The sequence below is a fragment of the Chamaea fasciata genome, unplaced genomic scaffold (assembly GCF_029207755.1).
Source record: "Chamaea fasciata isolate MVZ Bird 193981 ecotype frontalis unplaced genomic scaffold, bChaFas1.0.hap1 SCAF_3, whole genome shotgun sequence".
NCBI lineage: Eukaryota > Metazoa > Chordata > Aves > Passeriformes > Sylviidae > Chamaea > Chamaea fasciata.
Window position 1 is genome coordinate 41,114,983 of NW_027094088.1, and position 27,479 is coordinate 41,142,461.

A 27,479-nucleotide genomic window follows, 5' to 3' on the forward strand; every position below is an offset into this window, starting at 1 on the left:
TACATAGTTATATTTTTATTTTTGTTCAAATGGCTTTAGAGAACAGATGTTCCCATACAAGCATTAAAGGTCTTGCTCTGTTTATGTCTGCAGCACAAACCGAACACTGAATCTCATCCAGCTGTCACTCAAGCCCATATCAAAACTCCCACTGAGCTGACCAAGATGAGGGTGATAGTCTGACCTGTTCAGCTCCTGCCCCATCATGTAGCTAGTGAGGAGTTCACACATATGTTAACATTCATGATGCTATTATTTGGGCTGTCTGATATGCAAAATCACAGGTATAACCCTTGGGTGGAATTATTTCCTTTCTTTCTGGAAGAAACCATGGCAAACCTGCTTCTCTTATAGTGGACAAATCCTTAAATACTTCGAGTACAGCTTAACTTTTCAGAATTCGGTGCTTATCCGAAGTTTAACCAAAACTCCCACGTTTTAGAAGTGGTCAAGAAGTCTCATCAGAGCTTAATTTTAGGAAGGTTCAGGAGTTCAGGAGTTCCTGGTTTTCTGGCTGGCCCAAAACCAGTCACATACATGCAAGATATAACAGGTATTTTAAAAGTGAGGAAATTCATCACTGAATTTTAGTAGGTGGGAATCTGATGCCCAGGGAAGTGGAAAAAAAAAATCTGCCTACTATTACTAATGTGGTAGTGGCAGAATCCTCACCTGCTTTACTCAGCTTCCCCTTTTAAGAAAAAACAGCCTCTCCACAGGAATTTCAGACCTTCTACTTCCATACTCATCTCCTTCTGGGAACCAAATGTGCAGACTCTGTGAAATTTTAAAATATGGTTTTTTACCAGACTATGCAAATAATTCTGAGTATCTTCAAAAGATAAAAAAGATAGTTAGAACAATGGACACAGGTCAGATGATGCCACTGCTTTAGGTGAACCTGCTCATTCACAGCAATTTTCCTTTTTGGTCCTTCCCTCCTATTTTTTTGAGACACCCTCTACTAGTGCTAAAGTGCTGCTGTTATGTTTTCACACATTTCCAGTCATTTTATTTCCCTTTCTTTAGTTTTGTGGGGGGTTGTTTGGTGCCAGGAAGAGATTTTTTTTCCTATAGATTCATAAATAACTGCTCATGTTCAAAACTCTCATGAAGATCCATACCAGAGTTTTACATAACTCTTGAGGAAGTGGATAACAAATTCTTGATCACTCTATTAGCTGAATAATGTCAATCATTGATGTCCTTGAAGCTGTCTACAAGACTGAAGGTTTGTACTGTTTTAAAGGAGTCATCAAAAAATGTACTGAAGAGTACATGGCTTTCTTGTGTAACGTTTCAAGTACTCTCATGAGAATCAAAAGCCAAGGGAACCAAATAGCTGGGAGAGTTTTAAGGCCAAGAAGAGCTAGAACTTGTGTTCACATCTCAAAACATTTTGACATGCTGGGCATTCTTATTTTTCCTAATCCAATACAAATTCCCCTCCCTGTTGAGTAGTTTATACTCATAGGAAAGATGTCTCTTCCTAAGAATTATTTTCTCGTATTTTATTCTCTTCTGTTTGTGAAGATTCACTGGTTCCTCAAATTCTCCAGCAGGAAGGCACTCCCCACTCACACCAATGAATCCTAATGACTCAGATGGGACTCAGAAGCAGCAGTTGCAAAATAAGATATATTTGTTCAAACACATGGGCCAAGACACAATACAGAGAAGCAGGACCAAAATTTCTCATTCACAATGCTATAAATAAAATTTTTGATTGTTTGCTAGATAAAGACTTCATGGGAAATGATGTCTTATCAGAGATACTAGGAAACCTGCTGTTTACAATCTTAGAAGACAGCCAGTGATTTTTTGGCAAAGCAACAGATTTCCTGGTTTGCTTGAAATGAACTGATTTACAGCAAGGCAAGAGGCTTAACTAAGGGCTTAGCGGAATGAAATATTTTCTTTAAAGAAAAACTGTAACTATAAAAAAGGTAAAGAGATTTTTGATTATAAAACCTTTTTACAGTTTATTTCCTATTATTAATTTCTTAAAATATATATATAAAAATGAGGATCTGACTAAATGAATCAGGACATCAATTGATAAATGTCTGTCCTTGTAAACAAATAAATAATTATTTACAATCTTTGGCAAAACAAAATGAAATTTCATCAGTCTCACTCTCTCACACACACTTGCAAGGAAAAAAAAAGAAAGAAATAAAAAACCCCATCATAAATAATTTACATAGAATAGGAAAACTATGTTACAGTCCAAATATTAACATCTTCATCCCTAAACTGATGTCTCTCTCTGACAAAACAAAAAACCCTACACAGCCACTACTCGTTTCATTTAATTAAGTCATCCTCCCTTCTGCTTGGAACTTGGGGATGCCATTTGAAACACCAAAAGAAACTGAAATATTTAAAAACCTCATGAAGAGAATTTGTGAGAACAACAACAACAACAAAAAAAAAAGCAACAAAACAAACTGAAAAAAAAATTTGATAATATGAAAACTATAAAATGTGCAATAAAGCCAGCAACTGTTGATTCCTTTCTAATGAATAAAGCCACAAAATCTATTTCAAGGGAGAAAAAGTTAATTTGACATTTAGCTCACTGTGCCCCAGAGGAAGGCAGAGGTACTGTATTCTTTTATCAGGTATCCCATCTATGAATAAAATTACACCAGCCTGTGTTCTTTTTCTGAACAAAGCTCATACATCTTAAACAAAACAAAAATGTTAAACATGTCTATACTATTGTTTATCTGAGTAACTGTAGTATCTGTTTAGAATAAACACTGGTACCCCTTCAGCATCATTTAAGAAGTTCTATATACAGTAGACATAGGTAACAATACAAAAACATTAAAATTAGGGTAACTGGATATATATTAAGGTTCCATTTGTAAATTCCTTATTATTATTCATTTAACTTTAAAGTATATATGACTATAACCCATGGAACTATACTTAAGTGTAGGCCATGCTTAGACAATATCTACATACTGTGATATACTTTCAAAAATAGATTTAAAATATCATTATTTGTGAATGTATTATTGATGGATTATACGCTTTAAAATCAATTACCAGAGAAGGCAGCTTGGTGTGATAATCACAATAAATACTAACAAAATATTTATAAATGGAACCTTAAATTCATGTTACCAAATTAAGTAATGGTGGCATTGCCACCTTTTTAGAAACCCACATCAGGATTCAGGATGTCAAAGTGCTTTTTGCAGCAGAGGTGGAAGAGTGGTTCAGGTTCAGTTTACTCCACATGGTCACGGTATATTCTTTATTACAAGGCAATGCAGAATATGATGAAAACAGGGCAACTGGAAATGTTTTTTTTAAGTCACACAACAGTGATAGCTTCAGTGTTTAAAAGAATCACTCTTTCACATAAAAGTTTCTAGTTCAATTCTGTTTGGCATAAATAAAACCCCTACTAAATAATGCTTTAGGTTGCAATTTTGACAGTTCTACCAATAATAACTTTAAAGAGTGTTACTAAGAGCATCCTTATCAACTAAGCACCTTTTTGAATGAAGAAATGTTTATAATTGATCTTTAATATCCAAAGTAATTTTCACTGTTGGTGTGGCCCTCCATTACTTTGCTAAAATTAGACCCAGAATCTCTGTGTTACCAAAGCCCAGTCTTGATCAGAGCAAGGAAGTGTCAATCATACACCCCAAAATTTGAGACACATTTTTCCTCACTTAAACATAATGATTGATAATCGTCACCCTCCTTCTTTTACTCCATATATATAAATACATTAAGAAATTACATTTTTATATGTAAACGTCATTCTTTAAAAAAGACAAGCAAACAAATAAGTTTTGCTAAGTTTTCACTCTACAAAAGTGTTCTAATGTATCAATCTGCTTTTGCTTCAGTGGTGGGTCCGACGTTCACGTTAAGGTTTGATTAGTCCTGGCTGTGAGAAGGCACTTGGGTGGAAGCGTGGCTGAAGCACTCCTGGCAGCTGGGAGGATCCTGGAGAGTGGAGCATGAGGAGAGAAGGCAAGAGGTACACAAAAATAGAAACTGGGAGTACCAGGGTGTACTGAGGTGTCTGGGTTGCATAGCATCTACAGTACTTTGCTGGTAATGCAGCAACCACTGCTCAAGCATCTGAAAGAAATGAGAAAAAGTATATTAATTGTGGTTGGGGTTTTTTTGTTTAGGAAGTCATTCACACAAGAACTCCACCATGATACACTAAAGAGACGCATTATGATGCTTTCTGTTCTTCATTTTCTTAGAAAAGGGAGGACATTTATACAAAAACACATGTGCCTACATATAGAGAGAGACAAGCATGTGTATGTGCAGCTATGTATCTAAATGTACATACAAAATCATATACCAGAAAACCTGGAAAAGCCTTTTATGTATTTCAAAACATTTCCAACAAGGCATTCATTACAGACAGATATGCTCATTAAAGATACCTGCTCTCTTTTCCATGCCTGTTGAAAGAGGGGTGACCCAGAGGTATATCTCTGCCTGCGGGACATATTGAAATAGCCTACAGAGGATAGTGGATATACAGACAGAATTCTAAGCAAGTCTTTCTCAGAAATTTCTACCTCATTTTTTCCAGGTGGATAGTATTAAACATCTGGGGTTTATTATTCAAATTGAGATTACTCTAGGGACAAGGGGCATTCATGGCATTTCACCAAAGGTTTACACCATACTACGATATTACAGATTGCTTTTCATTTAGAGGATACTTTTCATTTAGACACTTTGTGCTTGTTCCACAAGTTATGAAAGGCTTAAGAATCTTCCAGACATTTTTTGTAACTAACCTCTGCATTCATATTTGAGGTCAGAGAAATAGACCATCTCTTGAGAGAAGACAAAAAGACCTAATCGTCCACCAGCAAAAGTTGTATCATAGATTGGTCCAGAATCCACCATGACTTGTTTCCCTTCATAAACCAAAACTCTGTAAAGAATAACATAAATTAAACAAGGAGGCTAAAACAGTGTCCAGTGTAAGAGCTGGTGACAGTCCCTAAAAACAGGAACAGAATTAATTTTGACAAGGCACCAGAAAACCCAACCTCATTGCACGGATCACTTCTCATCTCTATCTCACACCCACCTGGCTGGCAGCCATAATAATCAGAAGCAATTGAGGCTGCTCCTTAAGTGATTTTATGCACACCATCTGCAAAAGATTTCCCAGTTCTTTATTTAGAACAGTCATGTCTCCTGGAATGAACTATGTCATGTACTAGCATTCACTGATAAGCCCCTGTCCCAATGAACTCAGGGGTTAGCACACAACCTCGTCACATCACTGAGCAAAACTGTCTTTGCAGCTGTGTGAACAGCTGATTTATTTATCTTTAGGTGCAAGGGCCAACATCAGAATTTAGAAGAACCATCCCTTTAGAGTCAAACAAAACATTAATTGGAGACATGCTGAATCTCAATTTGAAGACATTTTAGGAACTTAATGAAAGCTGGAAGGATTTGGACACAAACAGCTAGACTAACATTAAATTGGAAAAGGAGGGGTTTTTTGGGTTGTTTTGTGGGGGTTTTTTTTGGTTTTGTTTTTTTGGATTTTTTTTTTCGGTTTTTGGAGGGGTTTTTAGTATTTCAGGCATCCGCCCTGGAGACAAAAGACCTCGAAAAGCAGCACTTCATTTTCCTTCTTTATCAGAGAGACTGCATTTCTGCAACCTTGCATCCTCTACTTCTCCTGGGAGGCCTTGAGATAGTCTAGATTTTTAGGTTCTCAGTCTCCTGGGCCAAATGAGAAATTACTCTATAGTTAGTTAATTAGACTAGTCTTTGGAGGCAGAGATTATTGTCCTGCTTCAACTGACACTACATTAGTTATACACAGCAAGATAGCTTCACATGAGGATGAAAACACTTAGCAGCTTCCTAGAACTCAGGGGTTAGGTAGGGGCAGATTTCTGTTTAGACAGAAATGCATGTCCAGCACTTGTAATAAAGTGTTCTGTTTCCTGAAAAGTGCACAAAGACAAGTATGAAACTGCTCCATGGGATCAGTACTTAATGGATGGTGAAAAGAACAGTAAAAAAATGACAGATTTTTCATGTTCACACAATCCTATTTAATATAATTCTCAAAATATCAAGAACCAAAACATATTTCAAAACATTTTCAACCCATGAAAAAATTACCTAGCTCTGATCACATTCATATGAAATTGATATTTCTGTACAAATAAAATTGTTTCATGACTACATTAGTAAAAAAATTAATTCATTTTCTATCAGAACACCCTAAAGTATGAAGGAATTTAATGTCCCAAACCACTGAATTTGCCATGCTAGATTGATCCAATGTGATACCAGCGGTAACATCTTTTGTCTGACATTATGTAGATTCTGTAAAGGAAGTTATAGGCAACAGCAACATGAATGAAAAAAAATCAAGTTTCCTTCTGACCTATATCAGTCAATTCTCTGCACTGCAATACACTGAAGCATAAAGAAACCTGTTTCTTGGAAAGAGAGGAGTAACTTAGTCTATCCTAATTTGTCTACACTTTGTCTTTCACAGAAAAATGAAAACCCCCTCCACATAAGCAGAAGCAAGACCTTTGGAGGTAAGGTCTGACTCTACCCTATGAAAAATATCCTTTACAGCTCCAGTAGTTAGTAGAAGATAAAACTGACACGGGCAGTTAATGCTCAGTCTTTGGAACATCAGCTAAACAGCTGGGCTCTACAGAAAGTCATCTGCCACAGCTCCTTGTGTGCATTACAGATGTGCTCATGGCCACTTCTGCAGTGTCTTGTTTAAGCCGCTATGGGAGACAGGATGCTGAAGTAGACAGGCCCTTGGCCTACTTCCCTGAGGCAATGTTCATGTTTATAATTATTTTCATTCACTGAAATTCCACAGGCTGGGGAGCAATCTCATGTTCTAATCTTGCTTTGAGTTTTGCTCAGAAATTTTTGGTCTCTTTACAGAAAAGCAATTGAGAAAAAGGCCTATTTTTTTTTCTTTAGTTTAAGGGTATTTAGCTGATGTAAATATTGAACCATTCAGATTAAATTAAATACATCTGAAAAGGAAAATAACTTATTCTGAAGATAACAAAATGTTCCCAAAATGTTGTACAAACTGTCACACAAATAACAAAATTGTCAGAAACAACAATGAAACTGGTAACACAGCTTTTAAATCAACAGAGACAAAAGTACTGCTACTAGAAAATGTAGAGGAAATATTTCTTACTTTATTAATCCTGTTTTAGGCCTATGAATCAAATGCCACCTGTAAGCAGTATAATCTTTCCAGCCAATGTTCTTGGGATCGTGCCACAAAGTACGCACCTACAGCAGGAACACAAATGCCTTATTAGAAACACACTGTGCCCCAGTAACTCTACATCCACCATAGTAACTGCCAAAGCTTCTTTTCTGCAGAGTATGAAACTGAAAGTAGTTTAACATTTGACTGTATCATCAAAAGACTTTTATGGGGTGAGAGTAATGGAAATTTCTCTTTTAAACTGTTGATCAGTTACTCATCTGCAGTTTCATAGCTACAGTCACTGAAGACCATTACAGCATCAAACCTTGACTTCCCTTATGATGCCACAGAATCAGCCAAATTGGAAGAGACCCACAAGGATCATCAAATCCAACTCGTGGCCATGCAAAGGACCATCCCCAAGAGTCACATCATGTGTCCAAGAGTGTTGTCCAAATGCTTCTGGAACTCTTCGGGTTTGCACATCCACACAACCAGGCTGACAGGGTTGATGGCTGCATGAGTGCCTCCAGTGATGGAGAGGAACTGCAGCCCACACAGACATTACTGTACGTGACTACTCCTTGAAAATTTCCACACAGTATCAGTCCTGTCAGTTCCTATCCATATGTGAAGCCCTACTAACCTAATTTCCAAAATGCACAACTTTCTTCCACTGGAACATTTCTTCCATTTGGAACACCTGCAGTTTTTCTCTCTTTTTTTAAATGTCTTTTCTCTTTTTCTGTCTCTACTTACTGTACTCTAAACCATGAATAATTCAAAAAAGCTGGAACACCAAAGAAGCAAGTGCCAACACAGAAGTAAACAAAGGATTTGTGCATAATTAAGACATCTGTCTCATTTTCCTTTTGATCACACCTCATCTTTTATACATGTGATTTTCTTTGAAATACAATGCATGTGCTACCATTGACACTACTAATAAGGGAATTGAAGAAAAACTGATAAACATCCACAAAAATTGAGGTGTGAAAGGAAATTCTTTTTGAAACATGTCCCTTATTTTTAAAACATTAGTCATGCACTGTTGGCCTGAAGTTTTTAATCCCTCACCTGTCCAGGGGTGTTTCCTGTGTGCCAGAGAGCATTTCGTAAGTGTTCACCAGTACCAGTTGTTGAATTCACTACTTTGAGTGATACACCAGAATAGCCATAAGCCCTGGTGGGTTTGTCCTCCCAATAGGTCTGAGTGACCTGCTTCCACATCAGGACGTAGAATCGACTGCTGGACTGGTAGCCAAACACAAAGCCAGCATAGTCATCGTCACGGTCTGTGTTAACGTAGAACGTCCCGCTGAAGTCAACAGAGCTGAACTCATCATAGCCTGGGAGAGGACAACAGAGACAAACGACTGAGTTACAATGCTGGGTCCAGTTACACACACCCCAGTGCTACAGCTCTTGTACATTGTACAGCTACATCCTGAATTTTGACAGGATACATAAGCGGTATTTCTCAGTTTCCTCACCTGTAGAGGAGGAGGTAATTACACTTGCCTGCATGGAGACTTCTGGAGAGAAATAAGTTGCTTACGAGGAGCATTTAAGACAGCAGGTACTATACTTATATAATTTTTTTTTCAATTGTGTATTTTATGTATGTTACAGTCAGTGATGAGATGAATGAACAACAAATGCAGGCAGCATTGAGCTGTTTATACTTTGGGCATACACACTGGCTCCGTGGTTAGTCCAAAGTTTGCAGCACCAAAAATGTGCATTTGTCTACCTTTTTTTCCCTTTCCTTATCACAGAATCACTGGTTACTTTTCCAAAGATGATGACTGACATATGATACTCACCTACAGCTATTCCAGGATCAGAGTTAGCAGTCTGCACCAGTTCCTTGCCTTGGTGGCGAATAACCCAGTTGGGATCAATCTGAGCTGTACCCTTGGGGTCCAGAGGGACCATCTGGAACTTTCTGAAATCAGTTTCACTGATAGCATTGTTTTCAGGGCACACATCATAAATATCTGGAACATTGTCATTGTCAAAGTCATCTTTGCAAATATCACCTCTGCCATCACCTGTAAGCAATGTAAATAAGCAGACGCAATTGTTAGCAATTTATCCAGCCCCAGTCTATACACCACTTTGGAATGAGGGTGGGAAAAGTTGGAAGTTTGCTACATCGATGTAATTCACTAATGCTTGCACTACATTTTCAGTTTGATTTGTTCCAGATGTGGACACAACACCACGTTTTAATATGTGCTAGGCAAATCAATTCAAAGAATACCATTGAAATCCTAATCTTCCACGCATTACTATCTTTATATATTGTTGATAATATTACACTTTTTTAAGACTCTTATCACTGTCTTAAGATTCTTCCTACAACAATCCATCTAAGATGCTTCAGATTGCAAATGTGTCACCTCTACAACAAAAGAAAGGAGGGAAGAGTGCTGCAGTAAAATATGTATCCATGCTTAGACACTCTTCCACTTGTAGGCAGAACAATTTGACTTATAAAAAACATAGTGCTTCGAAAAAATGCATAAGAAAAGAAGGCAGCACTACATTCAACAGGACTAACCTCAAAGGAATGAAAAAAATTAAATTTTCTTATATGAATTACAGGAAGTTTCTTAGAGAACAAAGAAAGTACAGCTCATCTATAGCTGTGCTTCTGCTCAACACTTCTACTACTTTTAACTACTTTAGTTTTAGAAAAACGAAAAATTATTTGCTTTCTTAGTTTACCTATAACATTAATGGAAACCAGGAGATTTGCCTCAAATAGCAAGAAGTGAAAGGAGGCATCTATAAAAAAGCTCATTGCCAATAACTCTATTATTCCATGGCATACAATAGCACAAAGACCTGAAAATAATGTAGAAAATCTTGGCTAGACAAGTATAGAAACAAATTCCCAAAAGGCTCCAACTTCTATGACAGTAGATATTACACTGCATACTAATGCAAAACCAGTGCTGCCAACTAAGTTGTTTCTATCCTCACATAGCAGAGCATCTGCTTGCTTTCTTTGTCCCAGTGTTTTTTATGACTGCCCTAAGAACATGGGAATTAACACAGTGAGAAGTAGCAATGACCCAGCTCATTCAATACTGACCTACTACTAGGTGTTTCAAAGAAAAATGGAAAGCCAAGTGACCAGGACTAACCAACACAGCATTACCCAAGTATGGAGCTTTCAGACAGAAAGCAGAATGAGTTTTAGGCAACAGCCAAAAAAGAAAAGACTAATTAGAGAAAATTGAAACATCTCATATCTCAGGGCTCTCTGCAGATCAGATACGTGGTAAAATGGCCCCATTTTCCACCCTGATATCTGCCATAGACAACTCCAAATCCTGACCAGCTGTGTGTTCTTCCACCTGTTTGTCTTCACACTCATTGGAGAAAAGGGAAATTGGAGAAATTTCCTATTTTGTTTTCTTTGCCAAATCAAAGAGATAATTTGCAGAAGAATCTAATTATTCACTAAAAGTCCAGCTGATGTTCATTTGGTAGTGAGCTGCTGCTGACAACATTCATTCCCTGTCAAGGAAAGTTAGAAAGTGTTTGTTTATCCAGTCACATCCAATAGCTCTCTCCAGGGCCTCATCCTGATATGCAAAAACTCACATCTTCAAGAGCATGGGAGCAAGTTTTGGCTTTATTTACCCCTTTTCCAAGATTTCTGTTGGACCTGCTGCCAATGAAAGTGATCAGCTGGCTAAACTGATTAAATGTGTGTTTTTTCTCAATCGTTAATCCATACATCAATGTAGCTTCCTCTACAAAAACCAGGTAATGCATGACCTAAACTACCTCAGCTTGGGATCATCCTTATTCTGGATTTTTGAAATTAAGGGGCTATTCCAGGGACTGGCAAGTACAAAGATATTCTGGACATGTATTATAGGACTGAAAGGTTATATAAATTAAGAGCTACTATTGATTACCAACCAGAAACTTCCTAGTGACAGCAGTTGTCTTATCAGAAAATCAGACAAGGCTCAGCATTCTGTCTTTCTAAATCTACCTAAAAACATGTTGTGTAGGTAATAAATTCTGCTTTCAATTTCTACAGCACAGCCATGGAATGGCTCTAGCAAACTGCATAACATGGAGAGAAATTGCTTACCTGCATTTATTGCAAGGGTCATTATTGTAAATATATTTGGTGGTTTTCAAAGGATCATAAACACTTTCAAAATTAAAATTACAGTTGTGAAACTATCTATTTCATTATTTAAATAATGCCAAGCACAGAGAAGGACTGTTTGAGGTGACCAACAATATTTTACCAAAAAAAAAAGGGAAAAAAAAGCAATTACATATCCATTTTTTAAACTGTGATGTGTATCAAGACATATTTAGAGCAGTCTGTAAAGAAATTAAGAACAGCTGCTCATGAGTCAATTAAAAAAATTAAAAATTAACAATACTTTTAGACTTAAAAAATCCTGAAGAAATAGTCTGTTTTTCAAAATAAAACAGAGCAGTAAACCATTTTTTTTCCATTTTTAGTCTCAGATGGCAACTTGTTTTGAAAGTGAAACAGCTCACTTTTCATTTTTTAAGACATTTGCAATTCAAGCTATTTGAAATATTTTCTGACACTTATAATATTTCAATTAAATGTGAAAATAAGAATATTAACAAAAACACGGATTCTTTTGGTTTTAAAATTTTGTCAAAGGTTATCTTCTATAATTATATATGTGCATGTTTGAGCTCCTGTCTAAGATGCCCTAATGCTTTAACCCTTGACCAAATTGACCAGTTCAGTTCCATGAAATTCCATGGTGTCTCAAATGTCAAAAGCAGCTCAGTTTGATGTGAAGTCTCTCTTCACCAGATGTTAATACTCCAAGATCATAACTAGATACTAAGAACTAGATGAAATTCATATGACCTTGTTCTTACCATCTGAGTCCTCCTGCTCAGGGTTGTATCTGAGGCGGCAGTTGTCCCTGTCATCTGGGACACCATCATTGTCATCATCAGGATCACAGGCATCTCCTTTACCATCCTGATCGTGGTCGGCCTGGTTAGCGTTGGGGATGTAAGGGCAGTTATCCTGGTTGTTCTGGTGGCCATCTTCGTCTATGTCCTCATTATTGTCACACTGGTCACCAACAAGGTCATTATCTGCATCAGTCTATCCCAAAAAAGAATCGTACAGAGTAATTTTATTATTTTTACTCGATACAAAAGTACAACCTGTTCAACACTTCTCTTCAAGGACTTCTGTAGTGACAAATACCACAATGACAACCATGCTGAAAGCATGAGCATATCTTCAAGCTAGTATGGCTACTTGTTCTTCTCTCAGTGCATAAGATCTCCAGGGTATTTGCAGGGCAGGGCTTTATTTGCAGATGGATTAAAGCAATCATCATTGTACTTTCCTTTCATCTGATACAAAGAGATCTCACAACATGAGATGTAAAAGTGAGCAATACAGATCCACCTCTTCAGCTGTCCAGTACAGGGACGGATAGCAATTCCTGTGTTCTTTTCTCTGCCCTTGTTCTGATGGCACCATTAAGGAAACTGTTTTCATCATTTACCTGGTCTGGATTATGCATCAATGGACAATTATCACACTGATCACCAACTCCATCACCATCTGTATCACTCTGGTCTGTGTTGTAGACATAAGGGCAATTATCTCGTTCATTAAAAATGTCTAGGGAAAAAAAAACAACAAAATATTAAAAAAATCAAAATGATACAACATCCAACACAGCCAGCCATAGACTGTAGGAGTCACCAGTACAGAAGCAAGGCTCTTAAGGGGTTCATAAGCTGATTGCTACAACTTCATTGTTACAAATACTTAGGACTAATATTAGAAAAAAATTATGGTATCACTTCCATCTTTCTTGTTATGACAAAGTTTTCTGTATGTACTTTCCTATGGAAGAATAAGGGCTGATTATGTCTCAAGAATTTAGTCCTTTTCATTGAATAACAGGTGGGGTATTTTTCTTTTAAATAATTTAGTTTGGATTTTATTCCCCCACTTTACAAAACGGCATAGAACGCACAGCTGTATCAGGTTCAAACTTCTGAACTTTTGTATAGAAACAACTGTATTAATGTTCAGCTGCCTCAGCATTAAATAACTTAATTTTACCAGAACATGTGCATCATTAATTTTATAGTGTGCCAAATTTTCAAAAGAAACAGTTCCTCCTCAGGAAACTTCGTTATAAAACCAACAATCTGATTCAAAATTATAAGATGAAAAGAAACAAACATGTTCACATATCTGTCTAGGAAAGATACATGGACACTTCACTGTATTACATGGTCCCTGTATACTTGCATAATCTTTCAGCTAATAACATATGATTGGATTTTTCTTCAAATGCAGAACTACTATGAGTACTAGTATGAACCTGATGATCAGAAGGAGGATGAGAGAACTTCAAAATGTTCAGAAGCTAAAGTCAGATAAGCATCCAAATGTTTAAAACATTACTGAGGAAAACCCAAAGCTAGATTTCTTCAGCTTTTAGTATTTCCGTACCCTCACACATTTGAAATGCCACAGGGATATGATTTTTGAATATGTGTGTTTTTCCCCCATCTTAATTCTGATCAAATTGGGGTTATACAGAATGTACTGGTTGAGGAAATAAGCACTTTTAGCAATATTTTAAGACATCCAAAAATGTGTATTTGGATTACTGTGAGTTTTGCACAATTACAGAAAAGCAGATTACTTTACTATGGATATTGTCTTATCTGTGTGAATGTTCTGATGTTCTTTTCCCTCCCTAAAAGGAAAAGTTAAAAGAAGTGTCACAGACACAGATGAAGGAAAGATTTTTTTTTTAAATTATTATGTTGATAAAGGCTTGCTGTCATTTATTCTTTAGTAATATTAATTGTAATTAGGGACTGTATGGGCAACTATACTACACAGGGCAGATGAACCTCAGCCTTCTCTGCCTTCTCCTACATTTTTGAGCTCCCAGATCAAATTTTATTCCATGTATAAAAGTAAGTAGCCCATCTTACTGTACATAAAGCAAAGTGCACTTGTGGAACAGCACCTAATTCTCAGGAGTTAAATCATACCATCTCCATCAATGTCCACAGCACATGAGTCACCCTCCCCATTGTTGTCTGTGTCAATCTGAGCAGGGTTGTGCACATAGGGGCAATTGTCACAGCGGTCACCAACTTCATCCTTGTCATAATCAAACTGGCGAGGGTTGAACAGAAGAGGGCAATTGTCCTAGTAAGAAAAAAATAGATTTTACAATATAAATCACAACTCATGAGAGCATACTATGAAGTGCTAACTCCTGTTCATCTTGGACAGAATGCAAAAATCAAATATTAATCCATTATTTTTTCACCGGACAGGCTGTACTCATACTGAAGGTCTTGGCGGTAACAGGATGGCATCTGGACAACCTGGCTCACTGTCTGTTTTGTACAAAACATGTGAATTGTGTTCCATATCTCACAGGGAAAGCAACAGGCATTTTAAACTGAACCTGTACTCAGACATTTAAATAAAAGGTGTATCACTGGTACATGTACTTAAAAAAAATCAGAACATGCCACGAAGTCAGGTCAGCTTGAGCTGCATTTTATAACTTTTGAAAAACAAAAAAGAAACAACTAGAATTGTTACTCTGACTCTTTTGGAACAAACTAGTGTTAGTATTTTCAAGTTTATATCACATATTTTGATTTTTCAATTTAAACAAGTATTGACTTTTTGTTGGTTGTGTTCTATTGAACAAGATAATAAAATGTAATAATAAAATAATAAAATGCATGGAATCCGAAGGGAGGTCATAAGGAAAAAAATTTTTAAACTACTTTTTTCCTCTGCTAAATAGAAAAAAATCCACATTTAATAAAAAATAATTTTTAGCAAAGTATTTTAAATTCCCCAGAAATACATTTCATATATTCAAGGGCAACATATAGAGGCAAGTCAAAATCTTTTGTTGTTCATAAACCCATTTCTATCTACAATTTTTAAAAAATACACACAGTAAATCATATTACTTTATCAAATGCTTCTTTGGGGTTTTTTTTAAAGTTTTCCAAATAGAGACCAAATGAACACAGTTCTTACCCAGCTTTAACCATCTGAAGCTCTAGAGCATTTAGGTTCCTTCTGAAGGGAACAAAGAGGAACAGTAAAATTCTAATACCAATTCACTCATCCTAAACATGTTCTGAAAAGCCAGGGTGAAGCAAACTCTCAAAGTGCTTCTATCTTTTTGTTGAATGTACAAGGCACCGGTTTTAGAATAAGTAGCTATCTTTTAGGCTCTGCAGGTAAATGAATTTGTCTTCTGGGCAGATCTGAGGGAAAGTATGAACCAGACTATTTTCCTCGCATCATTTTCCTTTGATACGGGCTGTGTTTACAGTTGTTTTAAAAGCAAGTTACAATGAATAAAAAATAACATCATATATATATAATATTTACTAGCTTTTCAAATGCAGTAGACTTGTCATTCTCCCATTACAATATTAAAAAAATCCAATACCACTTTTCATTAAACTGTTTTCATGTACATAACTGAACTCTAAACTGATACAGAGAACATAGTTCCTGGGGTTCCCCTGATTGCTTTGCTCTGAACAATACTACTCTCCTTTGACTGAACACAGCTTAACTCTGCACTACACACCATTCAGGAAAGGAAGCGCATGCAGAATAACTCAGCTGTAGCTCTGAGCAATAAAGTTCACATCTATTGTAATGGTTTTCCTTAAAAACAGATGTTTCGGTCAAATGTACTGCAGACAGACACATGTCTTACTTTATCATCTTCGACACCGTCATTGTCATCATCCTCATCACAGGCATCTCCTTTGCCATCTTTATCAAAGTCTTCTTGGCCAGAGTTAGGCAGAAGGGGGCAGTTATCCTGGTCAAAAGAAATAACCAATGTTTACATTATGTCAGAATAACTTGCCTGGGCAGAAGAGTAGATAATGGTACACCAGAGACTATAAGACAAGAACAATCAGCAAAGTACTTTTTAAAGTGCCTGGTTTTTTGTTGCCAAAGGTCGTGTTCATTTGCTCCTTTCATACTGTAAAGTAAGTGAAATGCAGCCTCAAATTATTCTGTTTCCCAGCTGCTATTAAAGTGACGTTTCTAGTAAATTTGTGAGGGAACTAGCAGAGAACAAACACACCACATGCACAGACATGCACTCTTACAACTTTTTATAGAAAATTCATGAGATATGTTTGAAGATTACATAAAAAATGGCCAGGTTTTGTTGCCAGAAAAATAAAAAAAACAAGCCAAGAGAAGGTCTTCAGAAACAGCTGTTCATATGGAAAGTTACTACACAGCAATGGAAAGGACTACACAACAATGAAGGGGAACACTCTTAGAAAGGATTTTGAAAAACATGTCTTTATACTGTACAGCAAAACAGTACCTTTGCATTACCTTGGCTGTAAAAATAATAGACAAACATCTCTTTATTTTGTATCACAGCTTTGTACAGAATGATTATTTCAAATAAACAATTCTTAACTTACACTGACAAATAAGAGTAAAATAGCTTGCCAAACTTTTAACATGCATTTTTTTAAAAATACTAAAATCACCTAAAATGGATTGCAATTCTACCACTTGCTACGCATAAATACATCTATGAAAACACACTTTGTCATTCTCATTTTTACTCACATTCCAGATCTACCTCACCCAAAACTCAAAAGAGTGCAGAAATATCTCTTCTGTAACACATACTCTAAAAAATTAATATTATAGTAGGATGTTTTCAATCTCAGTGGTTCTAATAGTACAGACAATTTAAAAAAAAAGAGAACTGGAAATATTGTGATAAATATCAAATCCCCAAAAAATTTACCAAGTAGCTGTGTAGAGTCTTGACTGTCCACCTCAACACTAGTTACCATTGATACAAAACAAATTTTGAAACAATGAAAGAAATTAGTCACAGGAGTAAGTTAATTTTCAATCATTATCAGCTCAAGGAGAGAGGCTTTTTAAAATCAAATTACTCAACTAGGATATTTCGTAAAGAATATAAGGGCCTGAAAATTTGAGGCATTTTTAAGGTGATTTGGTTTTTTCGGTGGGTGGAGAGGTCCCCTTAAATGAAGTACTTGTGTCTATTAGATCAACACATATTCCACAAAACATGAAACAATCTTTGGAAACACATTCTTTTCTGAATGGGTTCAGCATGTTGTGTTTAACCAAAACTAATGCTTCGTGTTACATCATGAGTGAACATGTGCAAATTCTAATGACAGGAACTGAAAGAAGTATATATTAACTGCAACAGCTAAATTGGCTGAATCCACAATGAACAGAGATCAATTACAGAGAAGAAAATCAACATTTGAGGCCCAAATTTCCATCCATATCTGAAACTCTTTGGCTGATAGAGCCCAGATTCCCTTGAGTGACTTATTCTCTCAAACAGCCTGATTTCAAACTTTCCTAGTCTCTTGGTCATTATTTGTTTTAACTACTATAGTAGTCAAGAGCTCAGCCATTTTTGCATATGTTTCCTCATATTTTTTAATGAGTTTTTGTGCTGGAACTTCAAGAAGATAGGCAGATCATTTTAACACGGAGAAAGAAGGAGTAGCAAAAATATTTCAGGTCTGGGAAAAGAAACCCTCAAAAACCACGGAAGAGAAAGCTTGCCCTTACAGCCGTAACTGATCAGCAAAGTACTTGAGCATCTGCCTAGTGAACATATACAGGTAATCCAGTGTTGTCAGAAGTCCCAAAGGTAGGTGTTTAAAACTGAACACCTGCATATGCCTTCTACTCTGACAAAACTCCTCCATCCCAGTTGCTTAATTTGCTGCTGCCAACACATATATATATATATATATGTCCCTCTGTATTGTGCCTGTCATTCAACCATCAGCAAGGCCACCACTCAGAACTAGGATCCAGGGAACTGCCTGTCAGGGGGTGCCTTCCCCCTTCAGCTATTTGGGTCATTGTTAAACCAGTGGAACAGCTTTCAGCCTGGTTTCATACAGCATCAGGGTAAGACCTAAAAGGAGGCTCACCATTTTTGAGCAATTCCCACTGGAAAGAACCTCAGGCCATGAGACCAAGAAGGATACAGTGTGTGTGTCAGACGAGCACAGAACCAGGTCCCAAGGAACATACCATGTGGACACAGCCTATTAAACCTACATGCTAGCATTTTTAGGCCCCCTGATGCTTTTTTTTCCTCATTGCTGTAGTAATGTTTCATTGCTCACTACAACAGCGCAGCTATACAGCAAGATTGGACAGATCCCATTTGCCAGGTATAGAGCCAATGGTCAGGTCATTCCCCTTGGGAGGGTGAGAGCTGGGATTTCACACCTCTGAAGGGTGAAAGAGGCTGAATCTCTCATCCTGTCCCCGTGAACCTTTGCAATAAGGAGAACTCCTCTAATTAGTCGCATTCTTCCTCTCTTAGGTTCCCATTGTTAAGAATTATCTCAGGCTCTGAATACAGTTTTCACAGTGTGTGGTCTGCTTAACTCTTTAAAAGGAAGGGTAGCTCAAGACAGCATTTTGAACTCTAGCCCTTACATGGCTGTCATATGTGAAATCCTGAAGGTAGGATTTCACACTCCCCTGAGACTCCTGCTTAGTTCTCACTAGCTGTGTGTTTCACACCCATGCTTTAGGCAACTCCTGCTCACTGTGCTAACTCCATTCACAAGCATCCCAATTGTCCATGTATTCAGAGCAGGAAGAAATCCAAAGCAGAAGACTCTGGATTTAATTTTGAGAATCCCTTACTGTATCTTACCAGATTAAGTGAATACAGATTTCACAGCATCTTCTAGAAAACCAGCATGCTCTAACAGTCAAAGCTTACTGAAAGCAACCACCATTTCATGAATTAAAAGGGTTACTCACAACCATTTAGGAAAAAGTGAACATTTTGCTAACACATGGCATTTTTATCAACCTTTTTCACCTACCTTCACACAGTGGTATGTTGCATTAGCAGCACAGACCAAATTTTTATTAGGCCAGCCATCCAAATCTGAATCTTCACCACAGATGCGTCCATCACCAGCATAACCTGTCCTACATTCACATTTGTACATTGGATCACTGAAATGACCCAGATAGATGCACTCTGCAGACTTATGGCAGCTGTGTGTCTTGTCCTTGCACGGATTCTCGGGTTCACAGACCTACAAAGGATGGAGCATATTCACTGAAATGTGATGACAGCCAGCTGTGTGTGCCTCAACTTTGTCAAAATCAGATCGGTTGTTTAGAGGTCTGAAGAAAGGAACTTTGTTTTGACTGTGGTTAGTAAGTCATACTGCTCTGTCAGTTCACAACTCCAACAAATATGTGCAATGAAAATTATTAAAACAGACCACAGGAAAAATTGAACATTATTTAAAAAGCAGTTAAAGCGGTTAACAATTTCAGTACTGTATCTGCCTCCTTCAAGATGTCATTAAACCCCAGAAATTACCTGCAACAGAAAGGAGATTGTACTCACCTCTTTTCTTTAGTGTTCTGCCAGACAGTACAAAAGGACTATCTTGCTTTCTTAAATCAGAGACCCTAAAGAATTCCTGTGTTCACCTCATGTAGGTTTTTGTTACCTCTCCCTTCTCTCTATATTTTTCATTGACAGTATTTGAGAATCTTACACAGATGGTTCACACGTAGAATTCACAAGCTGAGCTAACCACAGATTGATTCAACCGCAACAAAGAAGACAAACCATGACTTCCACTTTAACAGTTTTGTCTTTTCTAGGAAACTGCAGTCTTCAACCTCATTTCTACTTCCTGCTGTCCTTCACCACTGATAAACTTTGGCCCCATGGAATTCAGGGAGTGAGAACTTCAAACATTTCTCTGATAATGCTGACATTAATAGCATCGTATTTATGAAAAAACAACCCTAATTCTTCAGTTTCCACTTTCCAGAATAGCAATGTTAACCTCAGAGAAAGGAGTGCAAAGCAGAGAAATGTCTCCTGGAATTTTAGGCTCATTTGGTACAAATGTGCAGATGTCTAAAAAAAATCAAACCCTTAAAAAAGCCAATCCCAAATTCAGTGTTCTGTTACTCATAACAAAAATACTGCAAAACAACAGTTACTTATTTCAGGCTATTTTTCTTTGGTACCCAAGTTTATCTTATGCCACCATTCAAAGATATTTCAGATGAGAATTACACAAAGCCATCAAATTGCCTTCAATACCACTTACTTGCTTCTCTGCCTTGGCAACTTCAAGCCCTACTCCATAGGGCTGACTTCCTTTATAGCGTGGAGGACACGGCAAGCAGTGGAAACCTGGATTTGTGTTCACACAGCGATGGACCTGATTCACTTTAAAGCAAACATCTGACACAGCTATACACTGTAGGTAAAGAAAGAAAGAAGGGAGAAACCAATTAGATGGTTGTGTAATTCCCAAATAATGAATTTTTCATCGTGATTTTCTGATGTAAATGGAAACAAAGCCAATACCTCATCAAGATCCTCACAGAAGGTTCCATTGCCAAGGTATCCTGCCGGGCATGCCCCACATGACCAAGACCCATCTGGGTAACTGTTGCATTCTGCTCCAGGAAAGCAAGGGTTTGACAAACACCCATCTGGCAAAGACACACAAAACTGAAACTTAAGGAGCACAAAAGGCATGTAAAACTTCATTTAAGAAGCAAGTATTGTCTGATCATTAGCTTAAATCACAATTGATGCAACAGACTCTTAATAACCCTAACTTTAAGGGTTTTATAAGTGCACTTAAAACTAATTACTATTGATTTAATATATAAATAATTACAGATTGCTACATCCAGTTGAATACACTACAGCATATTCAATCCTTATTTAAGAAAAGCGTATTTGTCCAAGAAAGTTGGTATCATGAATATATATAAAATTTCATTAAAAAGCACTCAAAACAGTTCAATGTCCTCTACTGAAACAAAGGTATAATAAGCAGATTCCTGTAGTGTCACTTCATATTTACCCTTTAGTGAGATAACAGCAATAATAATTACTCAGACTGAATAAAGAATGAATACCAACCAATTGGGCAATCCTTCTTATTGCACATATCATGTTGCTTGGTATCTCCCACACATGGCTTTCCCCCGTACTGTGGCTCTGGACTGTTACAGAGGCGAGACCTCTCACGAATTCCTCCTCCACAGGTAACAGTGCAGGCAGACCATGGAGACCAAGGACCCCACTGGCCATTCACTAAGATATGCAAAAGAGCAGAGAATCACAGGTAATAAAGTGGGGACATCTGGTACCAATGACAACAACCCCTCATCAGATCCCTAACTAGAGGCAGTTTCTCACTGTGTACACAGAAAGATGATGGCAGATGTTTGCACTGAGATAGAAATATTTCAGAAACAAACAAAGGAAAAATAACCAACTGCTTCATAGGCACTTTTTGGCCAATAATTCAAAACAGCATGCCATGCCCACTGGATATGCAAAGAGAAAGAAAAGGAGGAATAATTATATGAAAAGAAAGTGAGTGTATGGAATGAAAGGTCTCTAAAAAAAGATTTAGAAGTATAGACAAATAAGAAAGAATTATAATAGCAATTAATTGTGTCAAATGTATAAAAAATGCATGCACAAATATCAAACAAAACTGACTATTGGAGGGTTCTATGTCTATTCCTAACAAGTACAGAGACAGCTTCCCTTTAGAAAGGAAGAGCTTGTTTTTGATATGCAGAGATACAACACTAAAATGGAAATTTCTCAAACTCTTAATATTGAAGCCAAATTATAACTTGGAAGGTTTACAAAATCTCTGACTGCATTGTTGTCTTCATTTTCAAAACACCCTTGTGTGTTATTTCACTCATAAGATAAAATCAAATCATAAAATTTCCATCACAGAAATTCACTGCCATTAAGACCTGAAAAAAGAGAAGGAATTCAACTGGAATATTATTGTGTTGCTTTTGATTCAAGACCACAGATATACCTGGACATGGAACCTTCTCACACTTCTCTGTTTCACGCCCATTCCCCACACAGTTTTTCCCACCCATCTGGGGAATAGGAGAGTTGCAGAGGCGGATGCGGGTGATATTTCCCACTCCACAGGTAACTGAACAGGAAGACCAGGGAGACCAGTGACTCCAGCCACCATCCTGACGTACTGCCAGAGAAAAGAGCAAGACTCAAGCAAACTCAAGCAAAATACCTGCAGCAGTAACACAAACTCACTTGTGAAGTTAGCCTTCTAATGAGCCTCTCACCACATCTCATGAATGTCCCATCCCTTTCCCACCATTTCACTTATGGAGTCCAGTATAACAACTCAGGTTCTCAAGAACAGCTTTCTCAGGAATTTCAGTGACTAATGTATGACTAACAATTATGTCAGACATCTTACTTCAAAATAAACTTTTCCAGTGAAATAAACACTCATTCAAAATGCACATTTGGATATCTAGCAGTCTCAGCTGCTAGATATTGCCTTAGGTACTATACCAGACTGGATATCACAGGTACTTGCAATAGTGTTAACTACACTTCAGGAATATCATCCTTGTAAGTGCCTTAAATATAAAAGCAGTTTGATATTTTGCAGACATCTTCCATGATTACTGTATTCCTAAACACAGCTAAGTTAATGGAATGGCCCAGCTGTCAATGAATGGTAGATGTAAACACAGCCTTGCATATCATGTTTGCAAACAAAGTGTTGTCTCCAAACAGAGTTCAAACAAAAGACTGCAGTTCATAATGTTAAAGAAAGAATCACTCATCATCTTTTTTTTTTTAATATAGCTGAACCCAGAATGTACATACCTATTAAATTGACAGGAAAGGGAAGAATATTTGAAAGGGGGAAATTGCCAAAGAATCTAATGACAGCTACTTTAACTGTGCATGTAGGATTTCTTAAGTACATACTATCCTGACTAAACTTGGTTTTGCTTTGAGATATCCAAAGAAGCTTTTAAAAAGGAAGAAATTTATTACTTACTGCGATGGTCACATTTCTTAAAGCTGCACATCCTTGTTTGGATGTGTGGGCCTGTACAAGCACTCCTGGTGACATCACAAGACCTTCCTCGCATCTGTGTCCCCGAGCCACAGGTAACTGAGCATTTTGTCCAGTCTGACCACGGTGACCAGCCCTCTTCACTGTCATCAGCTGCAGAGCAAAAGGTAAGAAAAAGTGCTTAGCTTTGAGCGTTGCTCCATTATCCTATTTAGAAGATATTCTCATCTCTTTTTCTGCAGAGTATGTACTTTAACATTTAGATCTCTCCTATTCTAATTTTGCTTTCCCAAGCTGCCACTGACATTATGGAATTATGGAGTAATATTATGAGTAATATAATTAGTTCTGGTAAGAGTCCTGTATCTTCATGAACTTGTGTGCAGTATGTTTGCAGGAAGCAGTGATCTTTGAAGGAAGAACATCTTATCACTAGAATGGATTGAGCCAAAACCCGAGTTCAAACTTCCTTTGGCTTCAGAAATAGGTCAGTATGATGGGATGTGGCCCCACCTTTGAAAGCTACATAATGGTGAACATGATCAAGAGTACATTGTAAGAATATGCCCATGCTCTGAATGGGCAAAAAAAATGCAAAACATGACTGAGGAGAAGCATGCTTTTCACATTTTATGCCTAAGGTAGCTAAGCAGGTAATCTTAATTCTAAGCAACCAATATAATCAATGAAGACAGACCAAGTCCTTCAGAGGGTAACTTCAAGCGCCCAAGTTAGTTTGTATGATCTTTGAATACATACAAGTTCTATATTTGATCTTACCTGCCTTGACATCTTAATTGTTTTGAGCTTTCAAAAAAACTAGTGGTGATTTTAAACAATGCCAAAGACTATCCACCTTTCTCCTCAGCTAAATACTCACCGTGAGAGCAGACTGGACAGCATTCACCTTCAACAAAAGCTGGATCAGCACAAGAGACTGCTGGGCAGGTGATTTGATTGCACACAATTTTGGAATCCTAAAAGCAAAGAAACCAATTTCCTGATTTATCTCACAGAGAGGTAAATGAAGGTGGGCATCTGGGGAAGTTTCATGTGTAGAAATGTTTTGATTTGTTCTATCATGGACATAGCGACTACTTTTAATAAACGCCATTAAGTCCAGCCAAGTTCTAAGTAAATATGACTTGACATGGACAGTTGAGCTGGAATTCCATTTCTGCAAAGAAAAATATTTCCAAAACCTTACCTGGCAAATGCACTTGGTGCAGCTATCCACAATCCAGCTTTCATTATCTGCAAAGACACGGCCATCCTGCCAGCAAACTGGTTGGTTCTTCAGTGTTTTGTTAGGTCCAATCAGTTCCCACATAATTTGGTTCTCTTCAGACTAGAAGATGAAGTTAATGAAAACAAATTGTGTATTTCATAAGCAAATTGTTTTAAATACACAAAACTGAGACATGACTGGACTTAATTCTTCCATCAAAAAATGTATTTTTACATATTTATGTACACAAGGAAGATGATCTTAAGTATAGCAGTCCTGCATAGCTATTCTTCTAGCAATGATATAAATACAGTCACACAATACTAGACGAAATCTGTTCTTAGCCATTTTGCTTTCCTCTAGTACAGCTCATCTTTAGGTGAGAAGATTTTGGCCCTGATACATATGGCATTACTAATAAAATTCCTTCAGAAATAATTAGGAGATTCAGAGTAAGAAGGGCACACTTCAGGAAAACATTGCCATTATACTTCAACTATGAAAATCCCATACATTTATTTGCAGTTTAGGTACCCCATGTAGCCACTTACTGATGTATTCATAAACGGTGTAAACATGGTAATAAGGCTTTACTAGCATGCAAGCAAGGTTGGGATTGCTAGCTTTCAATTTCCAAATATTTTGAAGGATTTCCCCCGTGTATGAGTGCAGGTGTGTGTGTGCTCTTTTAAACCCAGTCTGTGAAAGCCAAGCCTTGATTAAAGTGCTATACTCAAGAACCATCAAACTAGTCTCAATGAAAAGAGGACATCTTTACATTATGTAGATATACTAACAGGTGTTCACAGGTAATACAGAAATCTCTATTAAATGCCCCAGCATAAAATAAGGAAGGAAAGAGCACTGCACAGGAGACCTCTGTCAGTCCTCCAGACTTGCAGTACCTACCACTTTTTGGAGGTTATCAGCCAGGTTGTTGACCACAATGCGCAGGCCGGTGAGCTCTGTGAACATGGATCCCAGCTCCTCGCAGGAGCGGTCGCAGAACTCGGCCTTCTCCGGCTTCTCACCCACGTACTCGGTTGTGACTGCAGGGCTCAAGTGAAGGATTTCAGTGCTCTCATTGATGGTGTTCACTTCAGCTGGTAGCAAGAGAAGGAAAGAGAAGAGCAGCATATACAAAGCTCTCCCACAGATTACAGATTCCTGCTGAAATCACAGATTGGTACCCATGGGTAGAGTTTAAATACATCTATTTTGGCACAGCTTCATGCTTATTATACCCAAGAATAAAAGAGGGGTTAGATGTCAGCTGGTTCCAATTATAGGCTTTCCCTTTTCAAAATTAAGAGCCAAGCTATGTCTCAACATGGCCCTCACTTCAAAATTGTTGGCACTGCAAAACAATCATTTATGAAGAAGGCTAACAAAGGACACAGCATCAAAAAAGCAAACCTATTTTATCCACCCGGACATAAAAGGGTTTCAGATTTTTTCATGACCTATCACATTTCCTCAAGACAGAGAAAAAGGCAGGAGAAAGAGTTTCCTTGCAGAAAGTCATTGTCCTTATTCTGTCCATAAATTCCATGGTTGGATCAAATTTGGACCATTATGCAATGTATACCAGACTTCGGGCTGCTCTATATTGCACTACCCAGTGCTAGGCTCAGAGGAGCTTTTATAACAATAGTTTCATTCTGAAGTGAAATGGAGGTCAAGCTAAGATCAGGCAGATTATTTGATTTGTCACTCCAAACAATCCTCCAAAAGGCAGATGGTAATTAAAACAGAACGTTGCATGCAGGGAGAACTGGACACATTCTAATATAATTTTAAAAGATATTCCTGTCTACAGTAAATTCCTGAAAAATAGCATAACAGAAAGCATGATTTTGATTAATAAAAAAGGACATAGATAACTAAATATAGTAGTCTATTCTGCCTAGTCTATTTAAATGCTTAACAGAAGTTAAGCATTTAAACCTCCATCAGGTAACTATCTTTCTTATGGATTCCATGGATGCTTTCTCTAAGGACTCCATGATAAAGCTGGTATCAGCTATACAGCAACCCGTATTTCCCTATCTCTTAATAAAGACTTATTTGCCAGATTTACTGACTTTGGAATAGCTCAAGGTTACCAAAGAGAAAGGACAAGCAAATGATATAGCAATATAAAAAGAAGAAGCCAGCACAGGAACATGTGCCATAAAACATAAGCGTCAAAACCCCAATACCATTCAGTGTTGACAAATCACCTAAGGTGGCAAAGCTTCAGAAATGTTAAGGGCTTGATTTGATGCTTTACCAAGCAATGTATAGTGTTTTATATAAATATAAAAGGAAATGAAAACAGGAGCGTAGCATTCTTCATTCATTTGGAAGGCTAAGAATAAAAAGAACCAACCCACAATATGACATTAAGCGATTACTTCTCAACCAAACTAAAATTATTGGCTTGATGTGCTCTTAAATTAGCTATGAAACATCTGCCACTAGCCAAGGTCTACAAAAAATTGTTCGCAGCTTTCCAAAGCTGAAGCAATTGTCCAGCTTCATTTACAGGATGGGAGAAAACCACATAGCAGATCAGACCTCTCTGTGTCATAACAGTTTATTTCAGCCACTTTTTGATTCCCTGGAAGGAATGCAATTTTCCTACCACATTGAAACACTAGATTTTTCAGATCCCCCCACAGCACTTCTCAGATCATTAATTTCATATTTTTCAAGCCAACATGGAGTGTGCCTTGACCGGAACATTCTGAGGACATTAATAAAGTTGCAATCTCAGCAGGAAACATAAACCAAAACTATGTTAGAAGAACTAAATCCTCACTTCCTACTGGTACTTGGCAGTGACTGAAAGAAGATGCCTGGGGATCACTGGGAAATCAGTTCTCTGCTGCTGGCTTCCTGCTAATTTCCTAAGGACCAGATGATTAAAATGAGAAACCAGAAGAGCAAAATGTGCATCCCCTCACATATGCAAATATCATTCTGTTGATAAACCTCAAGAAGGGATTTTATTGATGTGCCTATTAGGTATGT

The 27,479-nt window shown here is 37.4% G+C and overlaps 1 protein-coding gene across 1 annotated transcript in view; it reads right to left on the minus strand.

Moving 5' to 3' along the window:
* Positions 1–1,620: 1,620 nt before the first annotated feature.
* Positions 1,621–27,479, minus strand: part of THBS2 (thrombospondin 2) — a 31,310-nt gene continuing 5,451 nt past the window's right edge. The window contains exons 4-21 of the mRNA XM_066178716.1: positions 25,374–25,567; positions 24,444–24,584; positions 24,117–24,213; positions 23,219–23,389; positions 22,208–22,384; positions 21,283–21,456; positions 20,716–20,843; positions 20,453–20,605; positions 19,193–19,411; positions 16,021–16,128; positions 14,306–14,465; positions 12,787–12,905; positions 12,140–12,374; positions 9,061–9,288; positions 8,312–8,583; positions 7,217–7,314; positions 4,797–4,936; positions 1,621–4,113 (exon numbers count right to left, since the gene is read on the minus strand). Of these exons, the coding sequence (XP_066034813.1) occupies positions 4,106–4,113; positions 4,797–4,936; positions 7,217–7,314; positions 8,312–8,583; positions 9,061–9,288; positions 12,140–12,374; positions 12,787–12,905; positions 14,306–14,465; positions 16,021–16,128; positions 19,193–19,411; positions 20,453–20,605; positions 20,716–20,843; positions 21,283–21,456; positions 22,208–22,384; positions 23,219–23,389; positions 24,117–24,213; positions 24,444–24,584; positions 25,374–25,567 (2,822 nt within the window). The 3' untranslated portion in view covers positions 1,621–4,105. The remainder of the gene's footprint in view (positions 4,114–4,796; positions 4,937–7,216; positions 7,315–8,311; positions 8,584–9,060; positions 9,289–12,139; positions 12,375–12,786; positions 12,906–14,305; positions 14,466–16,020; positions 16,129–19,192; positions 19,412–20,452; positions 20,606–20,715; positions 20,844–21,282; positions 21,457–22,207; positions 22,385–23,218; positions 23,390–24,116; positions 24,214–24,443; positions 24,585–25,373; positions 25,568–27,479) is intronic.